Source organism: Pseudophryne corroboree, chromosome 4 (assembly GCF_028390025.1).
Source record: "Pseudophryne corroboree isolate aPseCor3 chromosome 4, aPseCor3.hap2, whole genome shotgun sequence".
Classification (NCBI taxonomy): Eukaryota; Metazoa; Chordata; class Amphibia; order Anura; family Myobatrachidae; genus Pseudophryne; species Pseudophryne corroboree.
In genome coordinates this window covers 394361535-394377762 of record NC_086447.1, presented here as the reverse complement: position 1 = coordinate 394377762, position 16228 = coordinate 394361535, and the positions used below count along the sequence as shown (strand labels likewise).

The 16228-nt window shown below is 44.6% G+C and overlaps 1 protein-coding gene across 1 annotated transcript in view; it reads right to left on the bottom strand.

The window, feature by feature from the left end:
* The window catches only part of GFRAL (GDNF family receptor alpha like), a 121593-nt gene that overhangs the window by 21943 nt on the left and 83422 nt on the right, over nucleotides 1-16228 (bottom strand). The window contains exon 8 of the mRNA XM_063919654.1: nucleotides 2981-3070. Coding sequence (XP_063775724.1) covers nucleotides 2981-3070 — 90 coding nt within the window. The remainder of the gene's footprint in view (nucleotides 1-2980; nucleotides 3071-16228) is intronic.

Here is a 16228-nt window from a genome sequence, read left to right as displayed (position 1 = left end):
CCAAATAGTACTTAGCCGAGTTAGGAATGAGTGCTTATGAAATACAGTAACATTTTGTCATAATATTTCAGACACTGCATGGCTGGTCTCTTGCACTCTTTTGCTCTAATACACCACCTGCTTTAGGATTTATATTCAAAAACATTATGTCTCCATAATCCCAAAAACGTCAGTCTTCTTGGATTGTTCCTTTGTAAGGGAAAGAGAATAAACGTTTTCAAACAACGGTTTTTCAATTTCTTTTTCCTCTGGGAAGGGATTGTGGATTCGCAGGAATATCTGAGCATTTCTGTAATCAGAAAGCAGCGACTTTCTACAAATGTTTCTGAATAATTCCAGTGATTTTGTCATTTTCTTCCAGTGATTTGGACCAATAATACCATTGATTAGAACGAATAATTCCAGTGATTTTGTCATTTTCTTCCAGTGATTTGGACCAATAATTAGTGATGAGCGGATTCGGTTTTACTCGGTTTTACTCGGTTCTAAAAACTGAATCTTATTGGCTATCCAAAACACGTGACATCAGTGAGCCAATAAGATTCGGTTTTGAGAACCGAGTAAAACCGAGTAAAACCGAATCCGCTCATCACTACCAATAATACCATTTCTTAGAACAAATAATTCCAGTGATTTTGTCATTTTCTTCCAGTGATTTGGACCAATAATACCATTGATTAGAACAAATAATTCCTGTGATATTGAGGTGTTTGTGTCGCTTAGCTTAGCCGTCCAGCAACCACAGTGCACCTCTTTTTCTCTTTTCTTTGCATCATGTGCTGTTTGGGGCCAATTTTTTGAAGTGCCATCCTGTCTGACACTGCAGTGCCACTTCTAGATGGGCCAGGTGTTTGTCCTGCCCTCTTGGGTCGCTTTGCTTAGTTATCCAGTGACCTCGGTGCAAATTTTAGGACTAAAAATAGTATTGTGAGGTGTGAGGTGTTCAGAATAGACTGGAAATGAGTGTAAATTGTGGTTATTGAGGTTAATAATACTATAGGATCAAAATTACCCCCAAATTCTATTATTTAAGCTGTTTTTGAGGGGTTTTTGAAAAAAAACACCCGAATCCAAAACACACCCGAATCTGACAAAAAAATTTCAGGGAGGTTTTGCCAAAACGCGTCCGAATCCAAAACACGGCCGCGGAACCGAATCCAAAACCAAAACACAAAACCCGAAAAATTTCCGGTGCACATCTCTAGTTTTTGGGTGTTTGGTCTACCCATACCATATCTGAGTTTACTTTAAATGATTCTGTGTTTAAATGTTTTTGTTTTTTTTACTGAAATTTGTGAATTTCAAGCACTGAGTGTTCACTTCAACTGAACACTTTGACAATTTGGCAAAATTGAATAAGTTTAAATATTTTTTCATTACAGTATGTTAATAATATTATTTAAATGTCATTAATTTGGAAATCACAGTTCTAATAGTGGTCTATTGAGATATATACTGTAAATATGTATTGGGCATCTAAACCAGAGAAAATTTGCTGAATATTAAGATTATAGATTTCACTCACATTGAAGTTCCATCCACTATACTACCAGTACCAATTCTGTGCGTGTGAAACTTGTATTACTTTGCTTGGTACATCTTAATATACATAACAGCAGTGATGTGGACACCTAAAGACCACCAGCTCCGAGTTGATGCAAAATACAGGTCTTTTTCTATAGCCTGACAAGGGCGGTTCCTAGAGACATGCCTCTCCTGTTTTTACCTCATAAGATAAAATAATATTTGAAAGTGAACCTCCTTTGAAGAAATTTGTAATTATAGGTCCTTTAAAAATGAAATAAGATTTTGGCTTCTTAATAGCATTTTTATCAGCATATTTGGAAAGAGCTCTTGTGTTTCTTTCTGGGTAATGACAAATTGGCCTCTCAGTTTCTAAATGTTAAGTAAGTAGTTATACCCTTTTTGGACCTAATCCCTGGCAAATACACAGGTACTGTATGCCACCCTGGCATTTTCAACATGGGTCTAACCTGGGTGCCAGCTCAGAGAACCCTTCCACACTACACCATAGACCTGGGTTTTTCCCAGGTCAACCCCTTTAAATCCATTGTCTACCCTGGCATTCTACAAGCATTGGCTGCCAGGCTGCTCTCATGTCACACCTATGAGTGGTGCCCACACCATCACGGGGAGTGCACTACTGGATGGCTGCAAGGCAGTGGGACCACCACTGAATGAGATAAACTTTTGTGGGTGAGGTACCAGCACTGCTGGAGACTGACCCCATTTTTTGCAGAATGAAGTACAGATAGATGGGAAGAGCATAAGTTACACCTTCCTGTCTGCCCCATACAGCTGCTACAGCCACTCTCACCTGTACTCAGATAGCTACTGACTGCCTGTCAATCTCTGCAGTCTGGCCCACAAAACAGCTGACCAGCAGTTACCAGAGATTGCCCGGCTCCTCAGCCCAGCTCACTCGCCTTCACCAGCTGCAGCAGCAGTCATTCCCACTGCCAGTCAGATGCCTATCAAAGAACCTGCCAGATAAGTCAGCACTTACAGAGGGAGAGCAGGGAGGTGGCCCTCTGATTAGCTGAGGCTCTGACAGCTATTGTATGGAGGAAGACCCACCCCCTCCAGGCCAATCAGCTCATTATTGGTGCAAACCGGCTCTAAGTAACCAGGTCACATGATTCAGACATAAGCCTGGGTTGCAAGTTCTGGGAATAACCATGTTCAGTTGGTGGCAGTGGCGGTTCTAGGGGTGGGTAAGCAGGGCCCCTCCAAATATGATCACAGTAAATTGAAAAGTCGAGCTTATTTTGTAGGTTCATACAGTACCTATGTAACGCTATACAAGGTTTTGAAGCTTACTTACAGTATAAATTAATGCAATTACTGCATGGGTATTCACTATTAGAGGGGCTGTTATTCCAATAAGTGAGAAAATATTTAATCTTCCAAACTGCAGAAAAAATGGTACTCATGTAAGTATATCTTTCCTCACACTTACCACTTTGAGACGTATGTGAGTCAGTCGTTATGCGTTGCTTTCCTTGTGTATCACTGTAAGATGCATGAATGTTTCTTACAGTAAGTCTGTCTAAATAAAAGATTCAGATTTAACAGTGGGTAAATTACATCTTTCTATTTTGAAAAGAATGCAGTAAAATAGTGCAATATATGTTACTGGCCACAGTCATACAGTATAAACATATTTTTACATTTTCTTTCATAGCCCCACAAAAATAAAGATTTCAAGTCATTGGTGCAACTATTGAGGACATAAGCACTCTTGTCCCCTGCAGCACATATTTGGGAGTGTCGCTAGTCTGGTGATATGGGGGGGTCATTCCGAGTTGATCGCTTGCTAGCAGTGTTTAGCAGCCATGCAAACGCATAGTTGCCGCCCACGGGGGAGTGTATTTTTGCTTTTCAGGAGTGCGAACGCCTGTGCAGCAGAGCGGCTGCGAACACATTTTGTGCAAAACAAGACCATCCCTGTAGTTACTTATCCTGTGCGATGATTGCTGTGACGAGTAACATGGTAATGACGTCCGATACTCGCCCAGCAAACGCCCGACCACACCTGCGTTTTTCCAAACACTCACAGAAAGCGGTCAGTTGACACCCATAAACGCCCTCTTTCTGTTAATCTCCTTGTGTTCAGCTGTGCAATTGGAATCGTCGGTAGAACCAGTGCAAAACCACAATGGACTTCGTACCCGTACGACGCGCGTGCGCATTGCGCTGCATATGCATGGGCAGATTAGCCTTTTTTTCACTGATCGCTACTCAGCGAACAACGGCAGCTAGCCATCATCTCGGAATGACCCCCATGAGACAAACAAGTATATGTACTGTCTGAGTCTATTAGATACAGATGCTGCATGTGAGCTTACTACCACTATATTACTGCTGTATATATGTTACTGCACCACTGTTACACATACTTGCATAAAGCAGTCATCATAAAATTCCCTGGAACTTTTGTGGTCTAACATCCACATTCACTACTGACCTTAAAATATTATGGGCCCAGACACAGGCAAAGGAAGAAGAAAGTGATCCAAACAGTAGTGCTAGAGAGTGAAGCAGACCCGGATTAAGGGGGTGGCACAGGAGATGAGTACCCATAAGCCTCTCTCTTAGAAGCCTCTCCAAGGCTAGAGCTGCTCCAACCCAGCTCTGTCACTGCTATACAATGATTTTCCTAGTCTCCAGTCTCCACCATTCTACCCAATCAGCTACTTTCTAAAGCTCTGCTATGAACCAATCAGAATTCAATAAGTGACCAATAGGGCAGTGAAAGGGTGGGTGTAAGGACCTATGGGAAGGGTTATGCAGGGAGGTGGGTGATAGAGAAGAGGCATGAAGCAGAAGATGGAGAGGGTGTAAGACAGTGACTTGCCGCACCGCTGCTTCTACTGCTGGGGAGCTGCTCAGTGAGCACAGCCATGTATGCAGAGCAGACAATGGGATGGGGGAGGGGGGCAATCTTAAGTGCCCCTGCAGTGAAGAGAAGAAAACTGTGATTGCAGAAAGTTCTGTATTGATGTGCTGTATAAAGAATGCACAGTGCAAGCATGAGTTTTGACAAACTTGCAGGCTCAGTAGAGATACAATTTAAGTGGGAAAAGCTATGGAAAGTCACAAACAATCCTGGCGATAATCCAAATGCAAATTATGTTGATAGAGCAATGGGAACCATTGGTTTTGCTGTACAACAGCATGTTTATAATCCATGGGAAAACAGCAGATTAATTGTGGATTGCTTTGCATATGGCTAATGAGGCATACATGAAGTACACTTTGTGCAGAACAAAACTAAGTGTGGGTAAGGCCATAAATAAATTTATGGAGAATGCTGTCAATACCCCAGGAAGTGATTTTAACAGAAATCCCAGTGATGATGAGGAGGTTGCTATGGCAATGCTGCAAAATTTGACAGCAAAAATATGATTTTCTAGTACAGTAGTTGCTTTGGACTCCTGTACTGCCAAAAGTATGATAGAAATTGATCGATCCAAGCTGCTGCAATTCCAAGAATATATAGCTGTGGAGACAGCTGATGAAAGTTCTGCTTTATTATTTATTATTTATTACATTTTATTTATAAGGCGCCCCAAGTGTTTTGAAGCGCCGTACAAAGGACAGTACCGGGAGACAAAACTTAGCATTACAGTAAATAAATAACATAACTAGAGTACAGGTAACACAGAGCAACACAATTCTCAAGACATAATACAGCTAAGATGTAAGTAGCAGTGATGTGCGGTGGGGTGAGGCAGGTGAGGCAGAGCCTTTCCTGTCATACTAACAGTTGTGCTGGAGTTTTGACTGTATAAAGTATATGAAAAATACAAAGAATATGTTTGAAATATCTTCTTTGCATTATTCTAATAATTTTTATAGCCAAAACTCTGGAGTAAAAAGTCTATGGCAGGTGAGGTAAGTGCCTCACCTGGCTAACTTTTCTGCACATCTCTGATAAAAACTCACCAAATTTCCAGGAGTTTATACGGCTTCTACTGTGTATAATTTCCAGATGTACGCTTTGGCTCATATATTGCATGTAAATCTGGCTCTGGTGCTAGTCAGTGCCTCCTGAGCTATTTAGCTCACCGCACGCCCCTGGTAAGTAGTGAGGGTGTGATCATCATACTACTAGGGGCTGGTGGCCATAGATGGAGATGAGCCTTTACCAGCAGGAGAAAAAGCAGGTAAAGATGGTTGCTGAGTAGGGGAGAGCTGCGAGTAAAATGTGTCAAGAAGTGGGCTTAGGTAACAAGAGGGAAGAGGGCCCTGCTCTGAAGAGCTAACAATCTAGTGGGAAGGGTCGACAGACAGATGACATGAGGTACAAGCAAGCGGGAGGTAGCCTGGTGGCAGTATGTAAGCAAAGCTGAGATTTTCAGGGCATGAGGCTGGAGCGGCCTCAGGACTAGGTTATGCATTGGGAGGGTATGCGTTAATGAATAGGTGGGTTTTTAGCAGTGGCGTGCGGTGAGGTCATTGGCTGGTGAGGCACTGCAGCCATAATGATCCGCAAAGTCCGGCATCGCCACTTGTGATGTCATGGAAGTAGGCTGACAGTGCCTTTCTACTTCTATTTTTCCATTTAAACATTTATATATTTTTTGAAAATATGTGTTTTAGGTAGCCATTGAGTTGAAATAGTTGGGGGATTTGGGATCAGAGTTAGGTACCCCTTTTTACACATTACGGCAGACAGCGTCTCCTTTTTACACATTACGGCAGACAGCATCCCCTTTTTACACATTACGGCAGACAGTCCCCCTTTTTTTAGACATTACGGCAGACAGCGTCCCCCTCTTTTACTCATGACGGCAGACAGTCCCCCTTTTTTTACACATTACGGCAGACAGCGTCCCCTTTTTTGCACATTACGGCAGACAGCGTCCCCCTTTTTACACATTACGGCAGACAGTCCCCCTTTTTTAGACATTGCGGCAGACAGCGTCCCCTTTTTTGCACATTACGGCAGACAGCATCCCCCTTTTTACACATTACGGCAGACAGTCCCCCTTTTTTAGACATTACGGCAGACAGTTCCCCTTTTATAGACATTACGGCAGACAGTCCCCCTTTTTTAGACATTACGGCAGACAGTCCCCCTTTTTTTACACATTACGGCAGACAGCATGCCCTATTTTACACAATACGGCAGACAGCGTCCCCCTTTTTACACATTATGGCAGACAGTCCCCCTATTTTACCCATAACGGCAGACAGTCCCCCTTTTTTACGCATAACGGCAGACAGTCCCACTTTTTTTTTACACATAACGGCAGACAGTCCCCCTTTTTTTTTTACACATAACGGCAGACAGTCCCACTTTTTTACACATAACGGCAGGCAGTCCCCCTTTTTTTACTCGCCTTGGGGGGCCTCGGTCCAGACACTCTCCTCGGCTGCGCGACGATGGTCTCAGGCGCTGAGTAGGGGCGGCGGGACTCGGGGACGATGGCAGCGGCGGGACAAGGGGAAGGCACGCCTCACACTCCTTCCACCGGCGGGACAGAGGCTTAGGCTCCGGGACAGATCTCCTCCGCTCTGCTGACTCCGGCCTGACAGGGCCAGCCGCCAGCCGTCCGCTCCACCGCTGCTGCTCACTCTTAGCTACAGGGGCGTGCTATGGGTTGAAAGCACGCCCCTGACACTCCTCTGTCAAAGCGGCACTTCCACAAAGTGCCGATTCACATGTATTTTTCATGGGCTTTTACTGCCCAATTCTTAGTACCGCCTACCCGCTTCCTGCTTGCTGCGATGACAGCGGGAGGCACCGACAGCGGTGCCTCCTAAACTGACTTAAAATGATTATTTTAAACTAAAAGAATCATTGAAATAATATAAAGCCTAATTCATATACTTATGACACAGTATATGTGTCATAAGTATTTTCTTTATATTATTTTAATGATTATGACAGGGGAGGCACTGCCTCCCCTGCCTCCCCTGACTGCACGTCCCTGGTTTTTAGTGCCCGTTTGAAGCTTTGCAAGGTTGAGGAGAGTCTAATGGAGCGGGGGAGTGCATTCCACTGAAGGGGTGCAGCACAGGCATAGTCTTGATCTCGAGCATGGGAAGCAGTTACCAGGGCAGTAGAGAGGCGATGGTCATTGGTCGACCGTAGGGGGCGGGAGGAAGAATGAAGGGAGAGGAGGTTGGAGATGTAGGGAGCAGTGGAATTAGAGATGGCCTTGTATGTGAGGGTGAGGAGTTTGAAGAGAAATTCTGTAGGGGAATGGGAGCCAGTGTAGATTTTGTTGAAGGGGAGTGGCAGATGTGGAGTGGCGGGAGAGGAAGATAAGCCTAGCTGCGGAGTTCAGGACAGATTGGAGGGGAGCAAGATGGGAGCAAGCAAGGCCAGTGAGGAGAACATTGCAGTAGTCAAGTTGTGAGATGACCAGTGAGTGGATGATAAGTTTAGTTGCACTCTGGAGAGAAATGGCCTGATGCAAGCAATGTTGCATAGCTGGAACTGACAGGTGCAAAGGAGAGGGAGGAGTCAAGAGTGACGACCAAGCAGTGGAGTTGGGGAACGGGGGAGATGATGGCGTTGTCAACAGTGAAAGAGATATTGGTAGGGGGTGTTGCTCTGGATGGGGAAAGCTGATGAGTTCCGTTTTGTCCATGTTGAGCTTCAGAGAGTGCTCAGACATCTAGGAGGAGATTGTGGAGAGGCAGTTGGAAACCTGGGAGAGGACAGATCAGGAGATCAGGAGGGGGACAGATCAGATCAGATCAGGAGGGGGACAGATCAGGAGAGGAGAGGTAGAGTTGTGTGTCATCAGCATAGAGGTGGTATTGAAGGCCAAAGGAGTTAATGAGCACACACAGGGAAGAGATGTACAGGGAGAACAGAAGGGGGCCTAGGACAGAACCCTGAGGGACACCAACAGGAAGGATGGAAGGGTGTGAGGTGGTGCCCGGAGGCAGACACAGAGAAGGAGCGGTTAGTGAGGTAAGAGGAAAACCAGTGTAGGACAGTGCTAGAGAGGCCAACGTTTTGGAGTGTGCGGAGGAGGAAAGGATGATCCACGGTATCAAAGGCAGCAGAGAGGTCCAGAAGGATGAGCAGCGAGAAGTGCCCCCTGGATTTGTCCGTAAGCAGGTAATTGGTGACTTTCACCAATGCAGTCTCAGTGGGGTGGAGTGGGCGAAAGCCAGATTGTAGTGGATCAAGGATGGAGTTGTCAGAGAGGTAGCTTGTGAGATGGTTGTCGACCAGTCGTTCAAGTAGTTTGGAGGCAAAAAGGAGAAGAGAGATGGGGCGGTAATTAGGGAGTGATGAAGGGTCGAGGTTTGTTTTTTTGAGTTTAGGTGAGACCAGAACATCTTTGAATGGTGAGGGGAAGATGCCGGTAAAGAGCGATAGGTTAAAGAGGTGAGCAAGGTGGAAGCAGGCAGTGGGGGAGAGGGAACAGTGAAGATGGGAGGGAAGGGGGTCCATGGGGCAGGTGGAGGGGGGGAAGGATAAGATGAGGGAGTGGACTTCTTTGTTTGAAGTGCTCCAGAAGAAGGACAGGGTGGGATAGATAGAGGGGACAGATGATGGGGGCAGCAGAGGGGTGATGGGAGGAGATGTCATTTCAGATATCCTCAATTTTTGAGGTGAAGAAGGAGGCAAAGTCAGTGGCAGTGAGGGAGGATGGGAGGGGAGGAGGAGGGGGACGAAGGAGAATGTTGAAAGTTTCAAAGAGACAGCATGGACTGGAGGACTGGGAAGAGATGAGTACTTGGAAAAAGGATTGCTTGGAAAGAGAAAGAGCAGAGCTGTAGGGGGAGATTAGTGGAAGCAGCATTAGTGATGTCAATGGGGATGTTAAAGTCACCGAGGATGACAGAGGGGAGGTCGGAGGAGAGAAAGTGGGGAAGCCAGGCAGCAAAGTTGTCAAGGAAAGGTAATAAAATACTGTATACAAAGCCCAAGAAACCAGAGTTTAACTGTTTCTGTTTCAAATGTAACAAAATGAGACACAAGGCCTCAGAGTGCAGGATAAGTGGACTAAATACTAATTCATGGTACTGTGACAAAAACCTGGTCATCCCTAATTGTAGCTGACAGCCATAGCATGACCTGTCAGTACATGGATTTGGGGGCCATGAGACACTTCAGCTGCAACAAAGGCTGGGTTAAATCTTTAAAAGCAGGACATCCTGTAACAGAAGTAATAGCAAATAATATCCTTAACATCACAGAAGTTATTACAGTTACTGTCTATTTAAAAGAATCTGAAGCAAAACTGTAGTCACCGATATTGATGACTAGATGTTGGGAAAGAAAATATTAACATCTAGTTTGCAAAAGGATAATGTGCAAAACATAAGAAAGTCTGTTACACTGTAGTTACTGCAACCACCCAATACCAAGAACTGTATGTCTTAGACCAAGAGGTATGTTTTGTCAACGGCAGCTTATGTCCTAGACCAAGAGATATTTTTTTGTCAATGGCAGCATCTGATTCAAATCAGTCTATGGAATTATGGCACAGAATATTAGGTCATTTGGGATAAGATAATGTCCAAAAATTGCTAGATGGCATAGTGACAGGAATGTCAATAAAGATTTTGAAAGGCCACCATGTGAGGACTGCCCATTGTAAAGGTCAGCAAACAGAGATGAGCAATCCCAGGTACTAGTGGATCCAGTAGTTTGAGAGCCAATGGAAGTATGATTTTCAACACTTTTAGCATTTGCTTATACTACTGCAAAAAACAGCGTCAGCAAGATAGCCCCTAGATGTGCCGTCAACAATGCTTAGTGATGCAAGTTTAAACAAAAACTTCTGGGCAGGGGTAGTTTAAAACACTGTTTACCTTAAACATCACACACCTGTGGTGGCAGAAAGTGGAAAAACACCCAGGAAGGTGATGAGGTCCAAGGTAAAACCAATTGTATTCAAATACATGAAGTGGGATCCGTACAGGCTCAAAACATAGCTTTTTTATGAAAATCGGTTCCCAGAATTAGGTACTGTATAAGTAATTAATGACTCAAATTGCATATTTAAAACATGGCTTTTATTATTTTACCTCTAAAAACCATGGCGATATATAGTCTACATAAAAAAGTATTAAACCATAATGGTGTCTTCGTTTTCTTTCTTATGGGTTATAAGCGAGTGTAATTCCTCCTCTTATAACAAACAATGGGGGTCATTCCGAGTTGATCGTAGCTGTGCTAAATTTAGCACAGCTACGATCAGGCACTCAGACATGCGGGGTGACGCCCAGCGCAGGGCTAGTCCGCCCTGCATGTCAGTGCTGCCCCCCCCTTCCGCAGAAATGCAAAAGCATTGCACAGCGACTATGCTTTTGCATCTCAGGAGTTACTCTCAGGAACCTCTTCACTGCCCTGGGTCACAGCAGCTGCGTGTGACATCACGCAGCCGCCACGGCCCGCCACCCCCAACGGTCCGGCCACGCCTGCGTTGGCCGGAATGTGCCTCCTAAACGGCGGCTTAACGCCGCCGTCCATCCCCCTCCCACCCAGCGACCGCCTCTGCTTCAGAGGCGATCGATAGGTAACGACGGCTGGCATGCGCCGGCGCACTGCAATGCCGGCACATGCGCAGTTCTGACCCGCGATAAACTGCAGTGTGCGATCGGGTTGAAATAACCCTCTCTGTAAATACCATACCTCCCAACATGACCTATTTATGAGCAGCGGTGCAAGTGGGCGGGTACGGGTGGGTATGGCGTACCCTTAAGAATTTAGCCATGGGTACGCCGTATCCACCGCCGATGGGCAACCGCTCCTCGCTGCTCCCTCCCTCCCTCCGCTGCTCACCACCACTGCTGTTGTGAGGGGAGGAGAGCACTGCGTTCGCCTCTCCTGCCCCTCAGTGTCTTCCTTCAATTCAGCGCCGGCCCGTGAGCCAATCAGAGCTCGCGGACCGGCAGCCAAGGCTGCCAGACCGCAAGCTTTGATTGGCTCACGGATCGGCGCTGAATTGAAGGAAGACACACGCACCGCCACCGGAGCCTGAGGGGCAGGAGAGGTGCAGGCTGCACTTTCCTCCCCTCACACACACACAGGACAGCAGCAGCGGTAAGCAGCAGGGGAAGGGGGGGGGGGCATGTATACCTGGCACTGGGGGCATATCTGGCACTGGAAGCATATCTGGCACTGGGGGGACATGTGTATCTGGCACTGGGGGCATATCTGGCACTGGGTGGACTGTGGCACTGTGGGCATATCTGGCACTGTGGGGGACATGTGTATCTGGCACTGGGGGCATATCTGACACTGAGGGCATATCTGGCACTGAGGGCATATCAGGCACTAGGGGACATGTGTATTTGGCACTGGTGGCATATCTGGCACTTGGGGGACATGTGTATCTGGCACTGGGGGCATATCTGGCACTGGGTATATCTGGCACTGAGGAGACATGTGTATCTGGCACTGTGGCCATATCTGGCACTGCGGGGACATGTGTATCTTGCACTGGGGGCATATCTGACACTGAGGGCATATCTGGTACTGGGAGGACATGTGTATCTGGCACTGGGGGCATTTCTGTATCTGGCTCTGGGGGCATATCTGGCACCGGGGGAATATCTGGCACTGTGGGGGCATTTCTGTATCTGGCACTGTGAGGCAATGTATATCTGGCACTCTGGGGGCATTTGTGTATCTGTCACTGTGGGGCAATGTGTATCTGGCACTGTGAGGCAATGTGTATCTGGCACTCTGAGGGCATTTGTGTATCTGGCACAGAGAGGCAATGTGTATCTCTCACTGTGGGGCAATGTATATCTGGCACTGTGGGGCAATGTATATCTGGCACTGTGGGGCAACGTGTATCTGGCACTATTGGGGTCATATGTGTATCTGCCCCTCCCCCCATATGTGTATCACGCTCCCATTTTCATTGACCACGCCCCATGTGGCATTTGGCCACACCCATTTTTGGGCACGCACGGATTTGGACATTTTTTATACTTGCACCACTGTCTATGAGGAACACAATGCTCTGTTCCAGGACTTCCTTTTTAATTTAAAATTGCCCTCACCTGTATTGAAACACCTTTGTTATCAATTAACCTGTTTAAAGCAGGTGAGGGCAATCCTAAATTAAGAGGGAAGTCCAGGAACAGAGCACTATGACCCTCCTGGAAAAGGTCATGCTGAGAGGTATGAAATAGTATGTCTTCAGCTAAATGTTTACTTGCACTTTAAGAGTAAATTTGATCCTCTTATCTCATAGCATAAATTGGCCCTCTTCTGAAGAAAGCGGGTACAGCTACAATTCTCAAAACTGCAAGACACAGGTATTGGCAACATAAATATATATATATATATATATATATATATATATACTGTATATCCATACCTCCCACCATGACCCTCTCCAGGAGTGACAGAATGCTCTGATTCTGGACTTTTCTCTTAATGTATGATTGCTGGAACCTTTGTTGAACAGGTTAATGGCTAAGAAAGGTGTTTTACCACATGTGATGGAAATCATAAATTAAGAGGGAAGTCCAGGAGCAGAGGATTCTGTTCCTCCTGGAGAGGGTCACGTTGGGAGGTATGTATACATGCAGTTACAATTGTATATACTGTAAACTTATTTTCATCATGGCTGCATTTGGAAATCATAACCAATTAGTGAATAGTGCAAAAATATTTATACTTTAACGTACAAAATTAATTATGGATTAAATTAATCCATGCTTCAGGATTCACAGAATGATTAATGAAAAAAATGTGTGTCGACTTAATAATGTAGAAACCTTAATTTGCATATTAAAATTAAACAGATGGTGACTAAGTGATAAAAGTCATATGTGCAATTTTAACTCTGAAAAGCATAACTCTGTCCTTCCGGGAGAGATCAGATGTACATCCTGCACACTCAAATTGTAGGTAAATGGAAATTAAGATTGAAATAAAAGAATTAATCATTTCAATTAGAACATGTTTACATGTTATTCTTCATAGGACGGTACTGACCTTGGATTGACACTTCTCATTAAGTCACAAGTAACAAACAGTTCTGTGTTAGCATTAGATGAAAGCGTAAATACATCGCACAATGATTGACAGCGGCAGCCGTCGGAGAGACATCACCATAGCGTTTGTTGGGTGTGGTCTGGACAACGTAGGTTTGTCCAGATAATTTTCGGATGGGCTGCGTGATGTCAAACGCAGCCACTCCGAGAAAAATAATGGCACGGGACCACCTGCAAGCGCAGCTGGGTTGCGAGGGAAGGATTTGACTGCAAATGATATTGCGAACGCATCACAGGATGGTGCAACACAAATCCTGGGTGGCCTTGCCCTGTGCTAGGTGTCCCCAGATGGATGCAGATCTTTCTGCGGAAGCAAGATCTATGTCCATCTCTGAATAACCCCTTTTATAATGTACATCTGATTTATGTTCATGTCTGTTTGAGGCCATTAATTTTTTTCCACAGATGAAAATATAGTATATTATGCCTGATTCTGAGTTGACCGCTTTTTTTTCTAGCTGCTCATGCATCTAAGTTAAACCCTGCATGCATCCCAATTGTGTTCATATGGAGTTGCAGTAGTGATTTCGGCCACACGCATGCAGATGTGTATTTAAAATGTATTGGTTAATCCTGGGTGGTGATAGGGAAGTGGCTATTCAGATGCACAGTGAGGGTCTGTACTATGGGAGTGCTTCAGGAGTGTTGCCGACATGTTACTGAAAGTGGTTGCATAGACACTTAATTGCTCACATTGGGAGAGTACTCTAAAAGAGCTCAAGGTGGGTGTCTCATTCCTTACACATTCACACCAGGTAAGGGCTTTTTAGCGGTATTTGCATAAAGTCGCAGACATGCAACCAGCAAACGATACACACGCAGATGCCGCTGCATCCAACCCAGAATTAGGCCCATTGTGTGAAGCATATTTTCACATGTGCTCATTCACCATGTCTGTCAGTATCCAAATAAGAAATACTGAGTAGGGATCGGAGAAAAAGGTTCTGTGGGCCTCATTCAGAGGTGCAGGCAAGTCTAGTAAACCCTAACTGTGCATGCGCAAACCAAAGTGTGCAATGGCATAAGCAGTTACATATGAGATTGCTATTAATTGAGACGGCTTCTGCAATCCATGGGCATTTGGAGTGGAGACTGAGAGGTGACCTAAAGTCTTCGCAAAAGAGAAAGTATCATGGACGTGTTTCAGCAAGTGGCTGCAATCTAGTTTACAGCACCGCAGCAACAATGGCCATATCTTAAGAAGGTTGTCAGGGAGACTCTGCCCCAGGCAGGGGATGATTCAGGAGTCAATATTGTGTTGGATCCAAGAGCACACTTGTACATTTCTCAATAATGCAAAGTGGGCATCACAGAGCTTGCAAAGTCCATTGCACACTAGTGCAGAAGGAGAATGCTCAAACGCCATTTACAGATTTTCCCATTTGAGAATCTGAGTAATTGCAGTCATGAAAGATTTGCCTGCACCTCTGACTCAGGCTCTGTGTGCTCACCACATATCACATTTGTATACAATTTTGTGTGTAAGACATGTGAAATACACAACACATTACTCCTCAATAAAAAACGAATTCAGCATACAGGGCATTGGAAGAGAGTGCAAAAATATAAAAATGATACAGAGAACAGCACACCATCGACAAAGTTACAAGCTGGTGTACTGTATATATGGAAAGGAAAATAGAACTAAGTTAGTACATAAAAGTGAAGGAAAAGGGAATAAAGAGGCGGGGGAAGGAATGGGGGATCTCCACTGATGGAGCAACCTAACAATGGTGCTACAGATACTGGAAACCACATGAGCAACAGGAAGAGCCTGGTGATATTAGAGCAAAATATCCAACAGTTCCGGGGAAGAGGTTGAGCGGGTGAAGCAGTTATGAAAAGAATACCATGGAACCCAAACCCATCTGCATCACTGAGTTAGTAAAGAGGTAAGCCCAACCCCAAAATAACAAAACTAGATACCACTACCTGCAGACACTGGAAAAAGTTATAGCCAAAGAAGTAGGGCTAAACTAACAACAGCTTCCAAAAACTGCCTGATAGATGTCTATATGAGTGAATTATTTCTACCTACATCCAGCTAAAGTTCCAGAGAAGATAACATAAAATAGATTTTGATGGAGTTTGGAGTAAAGGAGAGTTGAATATGAGGTCCTATGACTGCATAGTAGTATATGTTACCCAGAAAAAGCAAAACAAAGTAGAATTACTTGTAAGATTGCCAGATAGTGTTGAAGTTCCCTGGTGACAGATTGCATTTACAAATATCTATGTTTGGTTATATTTAATGGAATTATTTTGCTTTGATTTTGCCTTTGCCTCAGTTGTATCTTAACCAGAGAATGATTAATATATGCTACAGTACGACCTTTAGTTTTTATTCTACCAAGCTACAGTGATAAAGCTATTTTACATCTTCAGCAACCATCCTAGGCAACCATGTTAAACACCTGCATAATTGAGTTAAACTGTTGTTAGGTCTTCCATAATATATCTTTAATCCAGGACACCTATGAGTTACAGTTTTTGTGGCTGAGTAAAACCAGTTGAAACACAGACTGGATTTAATCAGACACAGAACTGTGTAAATAATTTTTGTAATGGAATAAAGGGATATTATGGCATATCTAGTTAATAGTCATCAATAAACATATTATGCTGACTATAATATATGTGCTTGGTTCCATGATATAATCATGCTACAGATGGGTCCATGGTTACCTTGAGTAGTTTTCTGCGCCTAGGCACA